The sequence below is a fragment of the Hippocampus zosterae genome, chromosome 10 (assembly GCF_025434085.1).
Source record: "Hippocampus zosterae strain Florida chromosome 10, ASM2543408v3, whole genome shotgun sequence".
Taxonomy (NCBI): Eukaryota; Metazoa; Chordata; class Actinopteri; order Syngnathiformes; family Syngnathidae; genus Hippocampus; species Hippocampus zosterae.
The window spans coordinates 12,526,974-12,548,482 of NC_067460.1; the positions used below are offsets into that span (position 1 = coordinate 12,526,974).

Below are 21,509 nucleotides of genomic sequence, written 5' to 3' on the forward strand. Positions count from 1 at the left end.
ACGGTCATTTTGCCACTTGTTGTTGACTGAAAATGACATCACAGTTGCTCTCAGCTCAGGTAACAACCACCATGACTCAGTTTCAGAAAACAGGTGAGCTTTGAGGAGCCGTGATGTCGTTTTCAGTTGACAGAAGGTGGCAAAATGGCCGCGCCCTGAGTTGGATGCAAATGGGTGGATTTTGCTGCTTCATTCATATTCCACAAACACTCAATTGTAAGCATAATGCCGTGTTTAGGCTAGTGGAGGCACATTTTTCAAGAAAATTTGGGGGTTGACTTCCCTTTTAAATCAGTGCAAATCATTCTCCAAATGATAGCATAGCTTCCTCTCTCCGTTTGTTAGGTTTGAGATCCGCAATGGGAACAGCCTGCGTTTAGTCCACGTGAAAGAGCACGATGAAGGAACGTACACCTGCACGTCAGAAAACAGCGTGGGCAAGACGGAGGCCTCGGCCATGCTGCAGGTGCACGGTAAGCAGCACGCCGTGCACTTTGTATGCCGGCTGAAAATGCATGAAAACGTGGTGCAGTTCACTCATATTTTTATTTTTTATCAAGATTATAAAACATTTCTTTCAATTATGACCTTAATCTTGTCTTTTAAAATTCTGTAAAGAATGACTGAGTCTATATAAAATATATATATATTTTTAAGTTATTCTACCAAGGCTATGGCTTTTTTTTTCATTAAAATTTTTTTTATCCCCTCCAAAATATATATTTTCTGGAAAATAAAAATATAAAATATAGCTTTTTTTCATGTCTTTTTCCTCGGAATTAATCTTGTAATTTTTTTTCCCATCGAAAAATACAAACTGATTCGATTTTTTCGAAATGCAATACGAATGTTTGTTTCAAAAGCGTTTTTTTTCCTCAATATACCTTAATTTTTGTAAGTGTGATGTTGTGGAATAAACCAGATCAATTTAGGTCGCTGGAACATAGAACCAGGAAAAAGCATAAGGAACAAAAAGCACTTGCCCCTCGAGAATAAGCAATTGGTATGAGAATCGTGAGCAAGACGAATACTGTAATCCGACAGCAAATTGTAGGCGTGGCAGTCTTCAAGTCGTCCACTGATTATAATGCATGACAGGTGCGGCGCTGGACAGAACGCCCTCCAGTCCTGCCAGAAACTGAAACCAAAACAAAGAGAAACATGACAGTTGGATTATAAATTAAAAAAATAAACAAATATTCTCTCTCTCTCCCTCTCTCTCTCTCTCTCTCTCTCTCTCTCTCTCTCTCTCTCTCTCTCTCTCTCTCTCTCTCTCTCTCTCTCTCTCTCTATATATATATATATATATATATATATATATATATATATAAAGAGTAAATTTGACTTTGTTGTTATCTTCTCATTTTTTTGTGTTTTTCTATTTCTATCAACATTCATTCATTCATTCATCTTCCAAGCCGCTTGATCCTCACTAGGGTCGCGGGGGGTGCTGGAGCCTATCCCAGCTGTCTCCGGGCAGTAGGCGGGGGACACCCTGAATCGGTTGCCAGCCAATCGCAGGGCACACGGAAACGAACAACCATTCGCACTCACACTCGCACCTAGGGACAATTTAGAGTGTTCAATCAGCCTGCCACGCATGTTTTTGGAATGTAGGAGGAAACCGGAGCACCCGGGGAAAACCCACGCAGGCCCGGGGAGAACATGCAAACTCCACACAGGGAGGCCGGAGCTGGAATTGAACCCGGTACCTCTGCACTGTGAAGCCGACGTGCTAACCACTGGACTACCGGGCCGCCTATTTCTATCAACACTACAATTTAAATCTCTTTTGTTTGATTTGTGGGGATAGCGGCGGGGGCATGTTTTTAGTGTAGCACTAATACTCTGTTCACATCTACAGCTTCTTCACACATTGAAAAAGAAAAAAAAATCTGGTCATTTGCTGTCCAGTGCTTGTTTGGGGCTAGTGTCCAGTGCGTCAATCGGGATTACGCTAAACTGTTGGGATTATGTCATTTGACAGATGTTTGCTGGACGTGCACTCGAACTCACTGCTGGCGAGCAGTCGTTGCATTAATAAAACATGACTCTTCTTCCTCCGCTCCTGCCCAGTCTTCCTCACTTTCCGAGCTTTTTCTCCCTGTGTCTTGATTTAAACGCGTTCCTCCACTAATGCTTTTATCAGTCTACATGAAATCCAATCCTGGCAAATTGCCATTCTCGCCTATTCACTGTGTGTTTTTTCTTTTCTCCATATTATCAGCGCTTTTGTGATGTAGCCGTGTGTTTCATCCATCTCATTAATTTTCCATCTTGCTCCGTCTTGTTTCAAACGCGAGCATCATTCCAGTTGGCCGGCTGTGTAACTTCCACTCCCCTTTTCCACCCCCATGCTGTCTCGTTTCGTATTCTTATTTTCCTGTTTGACAGACAGCGCCCCTTCCTTCGCTTTCAGGGGCACAGGAAAAAAAACACAAAACCTCAAGATAAGCACAAGACCAAATTGAAACATCACGGGCTCAGAAATCCTCCCATGTCTCCGTTTGTTCTTCTATTGCTTGAATTAAATCTCACTCTGGACTCTTCCCTCGTAGCATTTCTTAGCATCCAATTACAGGTAGTCTCTTATAACAGAGACGAGCAACATTTGACTCAAAAGTGGTCTCATATACTTTATAAGCAATATTATTGTTTTGATTTATACAGGGTACAATATAAACAGTGATATTTTCCCTGATATATATATATATATATATATATATATATATAGGGGCGGCCCGGTAGTCCTTGGTTAGCACGTCGGCTTCACAGTGCAGAGGTACCGGGTTCGATTCCAGCTCCGGCCTCCCTGTGTGGAGTTTGCATGTTCTCCCCGGGCCTCCGTGGGTTTTCTCCGGGTGCTCCGGTTTCCTCCCACATTCCAAAAATATGCATGGCAGGCTGATTGAACACTCTAAATTGTCCCTAGGTGTGAGTGTGAGCGCGGATGGTTGTTCGTCTATGTGTGCCCTGCGATTGCGCAACCGATTCAGGGTGTCCCCCGCCTACTGCCCGGAGACGGCTGGGATGGGCTCCAGCACCCCCCGCGACCCTAGTGAGGATCAAGCGGTACGGAAGATGAATGAATGAATATATATATATATATATATATATATATATACAGTATATATATATATTTTTTTTTTTTTTTTTTAATGTGTAACAAAACAGTTTAAAAATCAGCTCATGTGGCACCCATGAGAGGATGACAAAATGGGGAAAAAGTTACTCCTGCTCTTGCAATCTGTGTGGTATATACTCCGGATGGCCAACATAAGGATTTTCGATTGTTGTTGAACAGGTTTAACATTTATGATTGTCGGCCGCGGCTGTTCTCCGAGCAGATTGCGGAGGACAATTTGTTTTTAACACACCCCACAACACAGAATAATCACTCAAGGACATCTTTCAAAGATATCTAATACTATGCATAGGACCGTTGCTGATTGATTTGAGGGGGATAAAAAAAATAATAATAATCCTCAAATTAGGCATGATTGTCGATAGGTGACAATGTGTCGTGTACTTGAAATGACAACTGCAGTGATTATTAAGTGCAATCTTCAGATCGCGTCCTAATTTACTATGGTTTCATTTCACATCACAATCACTGACCACAAATGGACGCATGTCATTGTATTTATGTTTCACACCAGGTCCCAAATTCTTTGAAACTGTGTTTTGTGTGGATCCCGCATTCAAAATAACAATCCTTGAAAGAATAATAAAGGAGGAGGAGAAAATCGTGACCGCTAGTGCAATCATGTCATCCATGGACTGGACCCCCAATTATTTTGGTTGTTATATTTCTTACAAAACTACCTCGGAAAGCCTTAAAATCTATTTTGGGTGGGGAAACATGACTGGTAGCATAGAACACAGAACTTGCACATTTTAGCCTTAATCTTCTCTAATGTTAAAAATGTGTCGTGCTCTTGACAAGGTGTTAATAATACACACAGGCATAGTGTGTGTGTGTGCATGTGTGTGTGTGTGTGTGTGTGTGTGTGTGTGTGTGTGTGTGTGTTGAGGCAGCAGCGTTGTGTTTGCGTGCATATGTGGACAAGAGCAGGTGACGCAGGAGAAGCTCTGCGCTCAGAGGCGAGTGTGTTTGCCAAAAAAAAATAAAAAATACAGGCGGTGGAAATCAACATGATGAGATGGCCTCATGTGACTCACGGAACTCAATGTTTCACACCATACTCCAAATAAACAATCTTGACACCCCCTTTCATTTCATTTCAAGTTGGCGATTCTCCACCAAAATGTCCATGCATTCATTTTTTACCACATAACTGTCAAGTAGAAGCAAATGCAATTTTGTCGTTCTTTGTTCTCTGCCAGTACGACAAGGTTTAGGATGTGTCACAGCCAATGCGTTTTAGGGTGTGTTCAAAAATTCATTCTGGTGCCCTAACACGACAGAGTGGGTGCGTTCGGAGAGGGAGCGCATGCAATTTATATGATAGGGGTGCCCAACCTGTTTTGACCGAGGATCGACTTTTCAAGCAACCGACCCACTGCAATCGACCCGCTAACCCAGTGGTGGGCAAACTACGGCCCGCGGGCCGAATCCGACCCGTTGGTCTTTTTAATCCGGGCCGCCGAAGGTTGGTCCACAATTAAGGTTCGATGTGAATCATTGCATTCATTTCAATTGGACTTGTAATGGCAGGCATTTTACCGCCAGGTGGCGCATTGACTTGAAGTTGCAGAACATGGGGGGGGCAATCTTTTCGACCACCTAGTACCTCTGTATCGCTCTACTTCTACTGGTCTGATCATAACCCATCTGCATTTCTTTTATGTACCATAGCTCGTGCTGACCTGGCCCTTCTGTCAAATTTTAAAAGTCAATGCGGCCCCCAAGCCAAAAGGTTTGCCCACCCCTGCGCTAATCGCGCGTGCACGCATACACAGACGCGTGCCCATGATGAGCAACAGCCATAACAGGCCCCAAACATGAACGAAACAGAAAAATAAAATCAATATAAGATTTTGTGAGTTTGTAAAAAGGAATCAGTGCCTACCTTGGTCGAGACCAGACGCGGCGGCACGGGGGGCCCTTTGGCAGCGTCTTGAGTGCAACGTCACTATCGTAGCTTACGTGTACCGTTTGAAGATGCTTCTCCTGGTGCTCCAAATTCCCATTCATTGCCATTGCCATCGGTGAATTGTTCATGAAACAAACTGAATGTGGAAAATAAAAATAAAAAAAGATAGAAGGCAACAGCTCTGATCGCAAGCTGCAATTGCAGACAGCTGAACGGTAACAACTTCCGGTGATGCAGGTCGAAAGCGTGTCGCCGTCGGTTACGGGTGACCTGCATTGTTGTATTATTTTATTTTTTGAATACTTTTTTGTGAAAGTGAAACTGACTGGGAGGTTGCTTAGGGTGCAGTGTGTTATTTTTATGTCAATCGACTTGGGACTAGTTTTGGGGCTACCGGTTGATTACAATCGAATGGTTGGGCACCCCTGCTGTATGATATAAATCAATCAGCAGCTTCTGCTTGAAGTGTTTCTGTCTGTTCTGCCTGACACTCTTGAGCGAGCTCTGTCCCCAGTTGGAGTGCCAAGCACACGCTCCGGCACGCCCTTCTTGAGATACTCTGAATAACTGAACAGTATATTTGAACAACACTCTGAGTTTCCAAATGGTCGGCGTGAAGTAGAGCGAGCTTGGAGAGTCTTTCTGAACGAACCCTTAACATTACTTGCTGTCCTTGCCTCTCTCTTAGCTTTGAGCACATCAGTGCGCATTGTGTTAATTTTTTTTCTGACTCAAATCTCTGCTGCAGTGTGCCTAACTAACTCAACTATAGCAACGAAAACCACCCACTCACTTACTCACTAAAAGTCTACTGCTGATGCATATTTTTTTCAAAACTTTTTTTTTGTTAACACCAAAGTGTAGCTCTTTTAGGGCTTTGGAGGTTCCACTATCCATGATCTGATAGTGTTAGATCAGGGGTTGGCAACCTAAAATGCTGTAAGAGCCAAATTGGATCTAACCCCCCCCCCCCCCCCCACTCTATCTCTATATATATACTGTATATACATCCATCCATCCGTTTTCTGATCCGCTTGATCCTCACAACAGTCGCGGGGGGTGCTGGAAACTATCCCAGCCATCTTCGGGCAGTAGGCGGGGGACACCCTGAACCGTTACCCAGCCAATCACGGGGTACACAGAGACAAACAACAATCCGTGCTCACACTCACACCTCAATACAATTCAGAGTCTTCAATCAGCCTGCCATGCATGTTTTTGGAATGTGGGAGGAAACCGGAGTACCCGGAGAAAACCCACACAGGCCCAGGGAGAACACGCAAACTCCACACAGGAAGCCTGGAGCCGGGATCTAACCCACGACCTCTGCACTGTGAGGCCGATGCGCGAACCAATGGTACACTGGGCCGCCCTGTGTATATTTATCTCTCTCTCTCTCTATACACACACACACACATATATATATATATATATATATATATATATATATATATAGGGCGGCCCGGTAGTCCAGTGGTTAGCACGTCGGCTTCACAGTGCAGAGGTACCGGGTTCGATTCCAGCTCCGGCCTCCCTGTGTGGAGTTTGCATGTTCTCCCCGGGCCTGCGTGGGTTTTCTCCGGGTGCTCCGGTTTCCTCCCACATTCCAAAAACATGCTTGGCAGGCTGATTGGACGCTCTAAATTGTCCCTAGGTGTGAATGTGAGCGTGGATGGTTGTTCGTCTCTGTGTGCCCTGCGATTGGCTGGCAACCGGTTCAGGGTGTCCCCCGCCTACTGCCCGAAGACGGCTGGGATAGGCTCCTGCACCCCCCGCGACCCTAGTGAGGATTAAGCGGTTCAGAAAATGGATGGATGGATGGATAGATAGATATATATATATATATAGATATATAGATATATAGATATATATATAGATATATATAGATAGATATATATATAGATATATATAGATATATACACACATATGGATGTGTGTGTCAGGACTCGCAAAAAATTAAAATGCTGTATGTATTACCCTCCCATCAAAATGACTAAATTGGCTACAAATACACAATGAGCCTTCTTGGTTGTTTTTTTTCCTCCAGTGCATCCTGTGAAGCTAGGATGCCCAACCTCTTTTGATCGAAGATCTACTTTTCGATCAACCAACCTCCCGTGATCGACCCGTTACCACGCATATGTACGCACTTTTACAACAGCCACCTGCCTGACATCCCGCCCTGCTGATAGAAACATGTCACAGGCTATGGCGCATATCTTCAATCGACAGGAATGTTGAAATTTTTTCTACACATTTTACAGCACTGGAAAAGGTTAAGAATGTTTGCGCCATGTTTGTCCTCCGAAAGAAACCACATTAAAACAAAAAATATATATTTCCCTTTCCCATCTTTTTCCATTTTCAAACATTTTTGAAAAAGCTCAAGGGGGTTACACTAGGGCAAGCTAAAAAGCCGCATGCCGACCCCCGTGTTAGATGCTCAAAATGTGCCTGCAAACATAAGGCCGGACTAAAAGCCATGAGAGGTTTAATGGCCTATTCATCATTGATGAGTTGTGCAATCTTATGCGCGTTACGGGAAATGATGACAGTGAGAAAACGAATATGCTTAACAAGCTCGTCTTCTGTTCCTTAGTTCTTGTCTTCTTCTCTGCAGTGTCACCTCAGATCGCAACCAAGCCCCGGGACCAGATCGCCTCCCAGGGGAGGAGCGTCGCCTTTCAGTGCGGCACCACGGGTAACCCCCCGCCTGCCATCTTTTGGCAGAAAGAGGGCAGTCAGGTGAGGAATTTAAATAGTCGCTTGAATGACACGGTGACTCGAGGCAAAACTTATGACACCTTTCGTGGAAGACATTGCGGCATAAGGTGGAAGGAACTTGTGTTGAGCGGATGGAAGGAAAGGTGCAGGAGGAAGTACAGCAGGTGTGTGAAGTTCCTCTGCGGGCATGACTTGAAGACAAACAGTGTCCTCCTTCCACATGGCGGCTGCAAATAATCAGCAACAGGAAGCTGCTTCAAATGTTTGTTTGTTTCTTTTCTCTGCCTCAAGCCAACTAGGAACTTGGTCTGTTATTTTTTTTATTATTGTTTTTTGTTTTTGTTTTTTTTGGGGGGGGAGGTTGGACTGGGTCACAGGGGGGTCTGTTTGTGGGGATTATCTAACCCTGGTACTTCCACTCAACTCTAAGCCTCTTACAGGAATAACATGCATGGGGGTGCAAACACATCTATGCTATTTCCACTCTGGAAAATGGAAAAAAAACTGTAAAACATTTAAGTGGCCATCATGTGGAAAACATCAAAAGAGCTCCTGCTAACCTAGTTTTATTATACCACATTTTCGCAGACAAACTCCTCTGTTTTCCCAAAAGTGTAGTAACAGTATTGACATCAGTTCATGAATACTTTTGTCACCTGAGCCTACTTGAACTCTGCTGCGAATCAAAACCACCCCACAAGAAATTATCTCATATAGTGGCTGTCCAACTAGTGCACTTTATATATATATTTTTTTTAATTCTGACTGTAATCACCTCAGTTCTAAACACAATTGTCTACCGAGCCTAGTTTAATTAACTGCTGGTTGCTAACCAAAACAGCAGTGCCTACCCGTATTCTACTCAAATAGTAGCACTCCGTCTAATCGCCATCTCCTTATACCCATTTCAAAAGATGGTGAAAACTATAATTATATTACGTCATAGGCGCCGTTGCATACCGAGACCATTTCAGCTCTGTTGCTAGCCAAAACAGAAGCACTTAGCTATTTCCTCAAATAACGGCCATCCATCGAAGATGCTCCTCACTTTTCCCCACTTAAGAATCGAGGCCAATCCAATTATCTCATCAACGTAATTATTTGTCCTTTCTTATTTGCGAGGGCAGATCAAACTTACTGTTATATGACAGTCTCGCTGTTGTGTGTTTTTAGATGTTGCTGTTCCCTGGCCAGCCGCCATCCCAGTCAGGTCGTTACACCGTGTCCATGAAAGGCGAGTTGACCATCACTGACGTCCATCCGGAGGACTCTGGATTCTACATCTGCCAGGCCATCAGCGTGGCGGGAAGCGTGCTCAGCAAGGCCTTACTGGAGGTGGAAGGAGGTACGATTTACCGGATCTGGTTGAACCATCTTGACCTTTCACCTCATCATATAAGTTTGTAGTGAGCGATCATTCTTGATGGGTGGCAGACTCTTTGGCACCACCGGTAAATAAACCCTTACATGTTGTCTGACAAAGGCAGAAATATCCAGAAGACAGGGTAAATTGTTAGCCAGTCGAAATTGGCAACAGTTCAGTAAAAAATTCTGACATACTCACTGAGGGACTGTCTAATTACTGCAGTGGCCTCTCTATTGTTCGGACTAATGGAGCAGAGGGGCTTCTTTTTCCGTTGAAATTAACTCATATTAGCTGACAGGCTAGCCATTATTTTTCGCTAAATTACTCAGACAAGCCAAATCAAAATTTTATACAGAGATGTAAGAAAATGGGCGGCCCGGTAGTCCAGTGGTTAGCACGTCGGCTTCACAGTACAGAGGTCGTGGGTTCGATTCCAGCTCCGGCCTCCCTGTGTGGAGTTTGCATGTTCTCCCCGGGCCTGCGTGGGTTTTCTCCGGGTGCTCCGGTTTCCTCCCACATTCCAAAAAACATGCGTGGCAGGCTGATTGAACACTCTAAATTGTCCCTAGGTGTGAGTGTGAGCGTGGACGGTTGTTCGTCTCTGTGTGCCCTGTGATTGGCTGGCAACCAATTCAGGGTGTCCCCCGCCTACTGCCCGAAGACAGCTGGGATAGGCTCCAGCACCCCCCGCGACCCTAGTGAGGATCAAGCGGCTCGGAAGATGAATGAATGAATGAATGAATGAATGTAAGAAAATGCCTTTCACAAACCGGATGATAGAGGTCATTCTGATCAATCCCTCCACGGTAGGACCTTCAGGCCAGATCCCCCCAATCATCCGCCAAGGCCCTGCCAATCAAACGATGTCCCAGGGCGCCACAGCCCGCCTGCACTGCCGAGTCATTGGAGGACCCTCGGTCAGGATTTCTTGGGAGAAGGACGGAGACACGATTGAGGCGAACGATGCTCGCTTGACGGTGGCGGCGAACGGCACGTTGGAAATAAGAGACATAAAGGTGAGTGACAGTCGGGTGAACTGAAAGCTAAAAAAGCCAAATTGATTTTTTTAGACTTGCTTTACGATTATGTTGACAACCTCTGCACAGACCACTCCAGTATTTGAATGACTTACAATTTTTTTCTCGTCAACGCTAAAATGATGATAGAGCAGTTTCCATTGATTAATCGCTGATGTAATTGATATTTTTTTTCCAGGCATCAACTCACGGAGTGCACTTTTTGCTCTCCAAACACGCTTTCACCCCCATGCTTGCACTGGGCCCCACCCCAACTCGTTCATTCAAACACATTCAGACCGGCGCTCAGTCAATTAGCATTCTGAAAAAATTGTGGACTCGCAGACAGTCGGAACACGTAAAACCAAGTCATGTGATTGCCAATTGAATTTAAATGCCTGCCATATTGAGAGCCTGCCAATTTTGAGCATTCCGACTTATCTTTCAAGGCCCAACAAGTCTGCTTCAAGCTGCTATCGTCATTGCCAAGTGGTCGGAGTCCACACAGTGACTTGCTGTTAATGCAGACACCATTCGTTAGCATCAGATGTTATAACGAAGTATGCAACCATGGCTTAAATCCACTATTGGCTGAGTACTAGTTTACCTTAGATGTGCACTTTATAATTTTATATTTCTATTTTTTGATTCCCTATAAAGAGCTGTCAAAGGAGCTGTTGTGTGACAACATTTTTTTCACTGTTGTTGATGGAGAGTGATATTGTGTGAGAGATTATGTGTGAATAACTGCTCCAAGTGAAAAATGTTCACCTAAAATAGAAAATCGAAATTGTTGTTTCAGTAAATATTTGCATTTTGCACTTAGAAAACTGATCCATGATTCCATGTTGATGAGAGCATTAAAATGGGATAAAATAGGGAAAAAAATTAAAAAGGAAGTTAGTGAAAAAGGAAATTGTGAGTAATCACAATTCATTATGAGTTATTATGATTTAATTATTACAGTTGCGTTTTTAATTAGATTAAATATTTTAATCGTTTGACAGCTCTAATATATATATATATGTTTTCTCCGGGTGCTCCGGTTTCCTCCCACATTCCAAAAATATGCATGGCAGGCTGATTGAACACTCTAAATTGTCCCTAGGTGTGAGTGTGAGTGCGAATGGTTGTTCGTCTCTGTGTGCCCTGCGATTGGCTGGCAACCGATTCAGGGTGTCCCGCGCCTACTGCCCGGAGACAGCTGGGATAGGCTCCAGCACCCCCCGCGACCCTAGTGAGGATCAAGTGGTTAGGAAGATGAATGAATGAATGAATATATATATATATATATATATATATATATATATATATATATATTATATATATATATAATATATATATATATATAATATATATAATATATTATATAATATATATATATTATATAATATATATATAATATATATAATATATATATATATATATATATATATATATATACATATACTGTATATATATATACAGTATACATATACATATATATGTATGTATGTATACTGTATATATACAGTATATATATATTGTATATTAGGCCTTTTTAACCCTATAATGAAGGCAACACACGCCATATGTATCTATATTACCCTCCCATCAAAATGACTAAATTGGCTACAAATACACAATGAGCCTTCTTTATTAATTTTTTTTCCTACAGTGCATCCTATAAAGCTGGGATGCCCAACCTTTTTTGATCGAAGATCTACTTTTCGATCAACCAACCTCCTTTGGTTCATAACATTCAGAGTGCGTTTCCAAGAGCGATGTTTCTGAGGTGGCTCTTATCTCTCTCCGTTGCAATTAGGTGCTCAAGCGGTGTATAATTGTAATGTTAATGAATGCTCCTGTTTGCACATGCTAATGCACTGTGCTTTGATGAAGGAGCGCGCTAAGGGTGCCATAACCCCCACCTGGAGCGTGGCGAGGCGGCATCCTTTATCCTTAATTGACTAGAGATAGCCTATTAATCATCTTAACTCGCTTTTAATTAAAAGGCCTACTTTTTGTCTGCTCTCGTAAACTTAACATTAGGTTTTGCTCCAGTGCACCACTGAGAGGAAGAGGAAGTGGTTGATCTGCCGCGGCAATGTGCTCAATGGAACAAAAGCGATGCATTAGTGGAGCATCGTGTGGGCGTCAAGGGAGTACTAAAAAAAGGAGTAGAAATGAAGATGACGCGTCAGGACTAAAAATATTTACCCCGCCGGTGCACCGACAGCGTGCCATCAATATTTCATTGAGGAGCTGAAGTCATCTGGAGATGTTCACCCGTTTGCATACCGCCAAGGTCAACACTCTGGAGCATGATCTCATGAGGTCTCTTGATCTTTGCTGCAGTGCAGTGCGGCAGCCTAACTGCTACAGAATGTGCTGCCCTCGTGACACACAGGATTACTTTTTGAAATACAAATAGAAAACAGTCAGGTGAAGAGGTTTACAAATATTTATATAATACAGTAAGAATACAAATGATAGAGGATTATATTGCACAGTAGCACCACAAAAAATGTACTCTATTTGCGTTTGACGCCATCACTCATTTGCAATGTAAGAGAAATGGATGAGCAAAATTGCTAGGAATTGTTTGTGTGAACTGCTCCATTATTTATCTTTTTTTTTCGATTCCCATCCCTAACCTCTGTCCACTAGGGCCACAAGGGCACCCACCGGCCTTGCCATACCTTACATTATGACACAGCTCAACTAATTTGATTTCTAAAGATGGTTGTTTTTTTTGTTTTTTTTATTCAAACAAAGTGAACCTTTGATCAGCTCCATGCCGTCACTGCTCAATCTTGAAGAGTTTCAGGACTATGTAACATTAAAACTTTTTTTGTTTTGTTTATTTCCAACTATGAGCATAACGACTATTTTTTCCTTCGATTGTGATTTCTGGTGCTGTAATTTTGCACCCCCGAATTGAATGAAAAGGGATTAGTGTCTGTGTGGGTTTTCTCCGGGTAATCCGGTTTCGTCCCACATTCCAAAAACACGCATGGCAGGCTGATTGGACGCTCTAAATTGTCCCTAGGTGTGAGTGTGGGCGTGGATGGTTGTTCGTCTCTGTGTGCCCTGCGATTGACGCGCAACCAGTTCAGGGTGTCCCCCGCCTACTGCCCGAAGACAGCCTCCAGCACCCCCTGCGACCCTTGTGAGGAGAAAGCGGATCGGAAAATGGATGGATGGATGATTACTTATAAGGCAGCACGGGAAAATGCTTTGCTCTGCCTGCGGCCAGATTAAGGTGGTGAAAGATCTCTCAGCTTTAGCTGTCTGTGAAGGCCCCTCACGAGAGCCCCAAACCATGAAATTGTTATCATGAATTTGGTGGTACCCGGTCAGCAGTTTTATATGTTCCATATGTTTGTAGTCTCTGTAGATTGATGTCCTTTTCCCAATTTATGTCACTTGTCGTCCTCAAATGCTGACTTTGGCCCAACAGGAAGCGGACTCGGGCATGTACACATGTGTGGCATCCAGCCCCACCGGGGAGTCGAGTTGGAGCGGGATGCTAACTGTCATAGGTACTTGGTCTTTGCGTTGCTGAACACATCATTTGCAAGACCTCTCACTGTCCCAATCCTCAACAGAAGGCGCCGTCTCGTCCCCGTCAAGAATTTCCGAGTTCATCCAGCTGCCGGGACCACCGCAGAAGCCTGTGGTGACCGACGTGACCAGGAACAGCGTTACCCTTACCTGGCAGTCCAACCCGCACGAGGGCGGGGCCGCCGTCACCTCCTACGTCCTCGAGGCCTTCAGGTATGGGCGGCACCGATCTGTACACCTCCGCCACCTCCTGCAGTGGTCGAAAAAGAAAGAAGCGCTCGATATATTTCTGGCCATGTCAGTTAAGATTTTGCATGATTATATGATATTATCATGAAGTCAAAATAATTTTCTGGTGCAACAATTGTAAACATTGTCTTTTCAGTGGTACTCCAGACAGACAAATAAATGTTTACAAAGTTTTCGGGGTGGTTCGCCAGTGGGTATTATCAGTCCAGACATTCGGCTTCAGCACTTTCCACCCTTTTTTTTCTTCAAAGAAAAGATTGCCAGTTATTTTTAATGCGCCCGGCGCTGTCTTGCTGTCTGTTTTAATCTGTGACTTTTTTTTTTCCCAACCTATTGAAGCCTGGCCTATTCATCTCAAACCATTTGCATTTCACCAATGACTCATCGGTGCCAAAGGGCGTTCTGCTTCTGTTCAGTGACATGAAGCGACATTGGCTGCGCCGGGAAAGAGATTCAAAAGCAAGAGTGGGAAGTTTATTGCGGAAGAGGAGAAAGGCGTGACCAAATTATCGCGACAATTATTGGGGACTTACCTATTTGGATTTTTTTCCTATATTTTTCCGTTCAAGTGATTGATTTTGGCTGTTATTAACACAAAAAATAATAACAACAACAAAAAAACGACAGAGTCAACTTCGACACCTAAGCAAAAGTAAAAAAGTAAAAACCACCAAGTGCAAAAATAATTGTATCCGCACTGACGGTTAAAAACAAGTACCACCTAATAAGTGATAAAAGTAAAAAGGCATCACATCAATAAATATTTGTGTAAACAGATGGGATTTATATTTCATTACTTTCCACCACTGGTGGAAAAGACTTCCTATTTGTTAATACGGTAGCTGTAGTTTATTACTGTAATAACATTTGTTGGCGTGCGATTTCAAATGTCATTGCCTCCGCAACTTTCATCCCGCTCATCATTCTACTCGGATTACCTTGTTATCAGCAGATAGCGTGATAACAATGCTAGAACATGAGCACACAAAGGGCAGCCAGTTTCCAACGTTGTGCGTTTTATTATCAGCATCCGCAGGCATCCTTTCGGGTTCACCTTTAGGTGTGACATGACGTCTCGTTTTGTCCGCCGTCAGCGAATTCGCTCATTTGTTTGGCAAATTCACAAGCGCGGTGAAGGCATTTTGTTTGACGGCTTGATTGATTGTCACCCGCAGCCAATCGGTGGGAAGCACCTGGCAGACGGTGGCCGACCACGTGAGGCATGAGCGGCACACCGTCGTGGGGCTCTTGCCCAACACCGTGTACCTCTTCATCGTCAGAGCCCTCAACTCTTACGGCCTGAGCGACCCCAGCCCCATCTCGGAGCCTGTCAGGACACAAGGTGAGATCCAAAACCCTAAATCACCCTTATGCCATATCCCCCGCCCCCCCAAAAAATGCAGTTGTGAGCCACATTTCCACCAAAAATATTTTTCATCCACATTTCCACCAGGACCACCAGTCATCAAAAAACAATTTTCACCCACATTGTATCCACCAAATCAATCTACATCGCACATTTCCACCAAAACCAATCAAAATCTCCTTTGTTGAAGCCACGTTTTACGAGTTTCAAAAATACTGAACAAAGGTGATCTTGCCCCAAAGCAACAAGTCCACCAAAACAATTTTATGCCCACCAAAACTACCTGTCCCACACATTTCCACCAAAATCAGCAGTTCACCGAACATAACCACCACCCCCCCAAAAAAAACCCCTCCTTAGATTCTGACAAAACCCATCTCAACCGTATTCGAACAAACAAACCAGCTCTCAAAAGAAACTACAGTCATACCTCGGTTTTCAATCATAATCCGTTCCAGAAGGCTGTTCGAAAAGTGATTTGTACGAAATCCGAATGTATTTTATCAGCCCATGATTAGGGGCGAACACATTATGCAGAAATAAAATTAAAAGAAATGTCAGATTTGCGTAAATGACAACAAACACGTCTGCTCACAATGAGCGCTACACAAGGAATAAGGAAGCCTAGAGGAGACAAGTGGCATATTTGAGTTTGCTCAGTTTGGTCAAAAAACAGTTTTTGGTCGTACAAGCCTCAAATTTTCTGGTTGAAAACCGATTTGGTCGAGAACAGAAACATTCGAAAAATAAGGTTTTTGGATTGAATTGGATAAAACTTTATTTGACTGAACATTTCAAAAGCACAAGTCAAAACAAAAACAAAACTAACAATAAAACCCCTAAACTTTTTCAACCCGGGTTGAATGTCAACTAAAGTTCACCATTTTCTGCTAATTCGCTGTGGTCGGGTACTTACAGAATTGTGTGTTCCAGATGGGAGTCCTCCAGAAACAGGCGTGGACCACAGACAGGTGCAGCGGGAACTTGGCGAGGTGTTGCTTTACCTTTCAAAGCCTGTCGTTCTGTCTCCCACCAGTGCCAAGATTTCTTGGACCGTGAGTCTACAGGCAGAGTGTAAAAGATGCGCTTATCTTCCCCAAAAGCGCCTCCATCGTTGCATCATGAAATTTCTGCTTCTTCCGCACCAACTCCCTGCAGGTGGCCCGTCATTCCCAAAACGTTCAGGGTTACCGCGTGTTTTACCGTACCATCGGCAGCTCCTGGCTGGTCCAGGATGTGGAGGCCGCGTCAGAGCACAGCGCCGTCTTAGAGGATTTGCTCCGCAACACTGAATATGAGGTGAAGATAAGGCCTTACTTCAATGAGCTGCAGGGACACGACAGCCTCATGGTGTTGCTGCGCACCCCGGAGGAAGGTAAATATGACACCACGGGCAAGAATTCAACACAATTCAAATCACAACAGAAGGATGTCTCAGGGCTCTTTACATGTGGAGCAGGTCTGGCGCAGAGGAAAAACTGCCGCTAATGGAGAATGTGCATGCTTGATCGCGACGATAAATTACTATTTCAGTGACGTTCTTTTATTCTCACTCTGCAGTGTTGAGCGCGGCGCCGCAAGCGGTGTCGGTGGTGCAGCTCACCAACAGCTCCAGTATCAGCGTATCCTGGGAGCCGCCGCCTCGTAGCGCTAATAGCGGCGTCGTTCGAGAGTACAAGGTGAGGACTTTACGGTTTCCGTTGTTAAAGCGACAATCTGGCCGAAAAACAGAACCTTGAATCACCAATTTGAGACACTTGGTTAATCATTAACATTCTCTGCAATAAAAGTTGATTCAATACTGTTTTTGAAGTAAAGTGATTCTGTTCAGTTCAATTCAGTGGGCTTACGCTTCAGGATTAGAATGTGTTTCTTGTCACTTGACATACATGTACGCATGAATGAACTTGTCTGTTATGGCCCAGGACATTTCGTGGCCGTTGATTGCATTTTTTTTTTTTTGGTTATGAGGATTAATCTTTGTGCTCTCCACAACCTCCTGATTGGTGGCCCTCGTCCCCAACTCAGCCCACCAATCAGTGTAGGGGAGAGTCAAGTCAAGTCAAGTCAACAGTATTTATAGAGCACTTTCAAACAGCCATCGCTGCATACAAAGTGCTGTACATGGAGCGATTTAGCATGCACAATAAACAGTAAGACAAAGCACCAAACAGTAAAATCAAGAACAAATCTAAGTCATGCTGAGTCGAACGCCAAAGAATACAAGTGGCCTCATTAGTTGTTGGTTTCTGTTGTGCCACCAAGTACGCTCATTAAACCACCGCAAATGACTTGCTTTCAGAGGTGGCTGGCTGTGTCGCGCGCGTGTTGTCTTGTTGTGCGTGTTCGCCAGTCCCTGTGTAATTGTGCCGCTGTCTTTTGCTGAGTGCATCGTGTTTGTTCTTTGCCATAGCTATTCACTCGTTTAGCCACATAAATTTTTTGTGTGTTCTAGGACACTGGTGTCAAAGTCAAGGGCTGGGGGCCAGATCTGGCCCGCCACATCCTTTTATGTGGCCCGCGAAAGCAAATCAAGCATGTCAAAGTCCATGATGCTTGCTGAAGTCTGAACCAAAATTTCAAATTGTCATATGTAAGCCATAATAACGGTCATTATTCTTGATTTCTGATTTTAAAACTAGTTATTCATCAATTTGTTGTGCGCTCTGTATGTAATATGTGGAGGGGATTAAACATAATAATGTTCATCAATCATAATGGCCCTCTAAGGGAAACTGTAACAGCAATGTGGCCCTCGACAAAAATGAGTTTGACACCCCTGTTCTAGGACCTTCGCTATAACTAGCTTTGGTTCATTTGTTCACTTAATTCGCCGGTCGCACTGAGGCGTTCGGTTTTGGGAAGGTTGCTCAACTGAGAGGTATAGTGTTGCGTGTGTCTCGGTTAAGTTGTCCTCAACCCAAGTCAGTACTCGTGTGTGTTTAGACAACCAAAACCTTAGTAGGTGCGCTCACATATTTGTCATCAAAAACGGTTTTCGGATTCAATTTGGTTTTTTTCGTCACACCCCTAATAAAAATGTCTATAGGTAAATACTGTATATAATCATACATATCCACGCACGCACGCACACACACACACATGCGCGCACACACACACACACACAGAGTTTATGATTTTATCAAATGACTGCCCCTAAATGGTGGCATTTTTCCCCTGAAATTTGAGACAGTGCAAGTAAATGTTTTTTTTATCTACTTGTACAAGCGCGACCAGTAAATTTGAAGTGGGATTTATTTTCAGTCATAGAACGAAGGGAGATTAAAAAATACAAACAAATAATAAAAAAAAGGAAATATATTCAGGCTAAAAATGAAAGAGCAGAAGCAAATCTTATCAATTTAAGGCCTCCCATAAAACCACTGAGCAATATGTAAAATAAGACTTGTATATTCATAGCTGAAGAAATAAATACTGTAAGGTGGCCAGCTTTGACGCTCCTGACCTTGACGAGTGCACATTTTCCTGGACTTGACCTCCTTCAATTATAATGGTTTATAATCGTTTTTAACCAGGCAGCACACTGTCGTAATTTGTGATTGCATTCGTGCTGACGTCGCTGTCCATAGTAACGGTCATTCAATGGTCGGATGACTTCTTAGCATTTAGCATGTACATTGACTGGAATGACTTCAGAGCCTGTTATTGTCACGGTTTCTTTTGCTTCCCACTACTTGTTATATAACCAACTTGGTCAGCGTGTTGACATTTGTGCCCCTGCCTGTTCGCATTCATCGTAGCAATGCAGTATGGGGAAGCAGCGCAGTTCTCCCTGACCGCAGCTTTAATTCATGCATTTAAGTCTTTGGGAGCAGCTGGGCGTGGCGGGATGAAAATGGAGCCGACGTTTTTTTTAAATCCACCTTTGCTTTGTATCTCAACATTTGCATTTTGAAATTGGTGATTACTCACGTCCTTTTATCTGCTGCCAGTACATGCTGTTGTCATCGCATTCTCGGCTCCACTGTGCCTGTCATCTACTCTCAGCACGCTGATAAAAAAATAAAAAGGCAGCGTTCTGATTATCTACTCTCTCCCAGTGTGAGCGCCATGCCGATGACTCAGACTTGAGACCTCATTTCTGAGAAGAAAAGAAAAAAAAGAACATTAAAGCAGAGCACAGACTTGTATTGTTTCAATTCCTTGTCCACGTCTGTCTGTGATATTGAAATGAGAAGAAGTGCGATTGTGATCTGCCTCAGGCAAGGATCACTTTTAATCCCCTTAAACTACTCGCCATGTTTGCTCCAACTAGTTTAAATGTATACTCTAAATATTGATTCGGGTAGAACTCTTTTGCATATATAACTACATTTTCTTCTCTATTTTGTATAGTCACCACAGTAACGTCAAGACAAGCAGTGTGCTCATTAGTCACACTATTGCTTCACCCGGCACAATTCTCAAGAAACTTTCCAAAAAGAATATTTGTTTTGTTCAGTTTTTTTTTCAACCGAAGTAACAAACTGATTTTTTAATTATTTTTTTTAAATTGTGTGCGTGGGTTGTGTTCAGGTGTGGTGTGTGAGCAGCAGCTTGGACCAGGAGAAGCACGTCAACCGAACAGTGGACGCAGCCGTCGTGTCCATCCTGCTCACCGGCTTGCTACCTGACGTGCGCTACGCCGTCACCGTGGCTGCCGTCACCAGCCTGGGCGTCGGCACCCCCAGCTCACCTGTCAACCTTGTCCTCAGTGAGTCACACCCATCGGCTCGACTAATTAACTCTCTTATACTGTCGTTATTTTATAGGATCAGTATGATTGGTGTTTCTAATTTTTATGTTTCTGATTTATGAACAGTTTTAATTTTATTCATCCATTTCATTATCACCATTGTCTAGCTCTTGATTCATTTATTTTTTATTTTTGATTTTTTTATTTATTTACAATCCCTTTGTTTTTTTTTATTTTATTGCATTTATTGACAATCCTCTTTTAAATGTTATTACTTATATTGATTTATTTTAGAACACCCTTATTGTATTTATTTTTAATATTTCCATTTTATGATCTATCTACTGTACTTGTAAATATATACATTATAAAAATACATCTCTTTATATTTCATTTCTATTTTATTTGCATTGATTTTTTTATACAACTATTTTTACTTATTATTTTCATGTATTTAGTTCTCGAATCATCGTTTTAAATTGCTTTATTATATTTCATTTTTTGAAAATCTAGTTAGCTAGCTAGCTATCCAGCTAGTTGGCTAGCCATCTATCTACAGTCGTTAGCGCTTTCTATGAATGTGTGCTTGCGTGTATGTGTAATATATTTCACACACACGTACTGTATACATATATATATGTTCCACACACACACCTATCTTTCTACCTACATACCTGTCTGTCTGTCTGTCTGTCTGTATCTGTCTATATGACCGTCTCTCCATCTTTAGAACTAGTTTTCATTATTTCTCTATATTTACCCATTTTTCATCATATTTATTATTTATTTGTTGTTCTTTACTCATTATTTTCAAAATGCATCATCTCCAGCTGTGTGCCTTGAATTTATTTTCTTTTTTATGCTCATTTCTAAAATTAATACAATAGTTTTATTGTTGTTGCGGTTCACACTTACTGCTTACTTTCATGCAGCTGGCAAGGGATTGATTCCCACTCAGTGGCCTTGCGATTGACTGGTAAACAGTTGAGTGTTGTCCACCTTAAGCTTGGACAGGTTGCAGGACCTCGACTCTATCTGTGTGCTCATCCCTCAGCTCCGCCGGTGGGCTACACCTCCACGCCCGTGAGGAAAGGCGCCGGGGACGACGTGAGCATCTCGGAGCAGATCACCGTGGTGGTGCGGCAGCCGGCCTTCATCGCCGGGCTGGGTATGGCCGCCTGGCTGGCTCTGATGGGCCTCAGCGGGTGGTTCTACTGTCGCCATCGCCGCAGGAAGCAGCTGGGCCACTACACCACGTCCTTCGCATACACACCAGCTGGTAAGAAGAAGAAGAAAAACATTTATTTCTCTCACAATGGAGAAATTTGCAATCAAACCACAGATAGCAAAGGCCACGTTTACAAAGCTTCAACGTCAATAGCTTTTTTTTTTGGTCATGGATGCCCCCAAACATTTAAATTTGTCGAGAAAAACTCATATTTCATGCGGTAGTTAAACTAAATAGACTTCACTGTTGTTGTCATTTGGC

At 43.1% G+C, this 21,509-nt stretch overlaps 1 protein-coding gene across 3 annotated transcripts in view; it reads left to right on the top strand.

Annotated features, from left to right (window-relative positions):
* Positions 1-21,509, top strand: part of LOC127608420 (roundabout homolog 2-like) — a 150,422-nt gene that overhangs the window by 29,549 nt on the left and 99,364 nt on the right. For 2 of the 3 annotated variants that reach the window (XM_052077450.1, XM_052077447.1), the window contains exons 5-16: positions 346-473; positions 7,678-7,802; positions 8,955-9,126; positions 9,958-10,163; positions 13,606-13,687; positions 13,754-13,922; positions 15,134-15,300; positions 16,258-16,379; positions 16,483-16,699; positions 16,885-17,003; positions 19,861-20,038; positions 21,075-21,299. In XM_052077450.1, coding sequence (XP_051933410.1) covers positions 346-473; positions 7,678-7,802; positions 8,955-9,126; positions 9,958-10,163; positions 13,606-13,687; positions 13,754-13,922; positions 15,134-15,300; positions 16,258-16,379; positions 16,483-16,699; positions 16,885-17,003; positions 19,861-20,038; positions 21,075-21,299 — 1,910 coding nt within the window. The remainder of the gene's footprint in view (positions 1-345; positions 474-7,677; positions 7,803-8,954; positions 9,127-9,957; positions 10,164-13,605; positions 13,688-13,753; positions 13,923-15,133; positions 15,301-16,257; positions 16,380-16,482; positions 16,700-16,884; positions 17,004-19,860; positions 20,039-21,074; positions 21,300-21,509) is intronic. The other variant, XM_052077449.1, reaches the window with a different exon arrangement.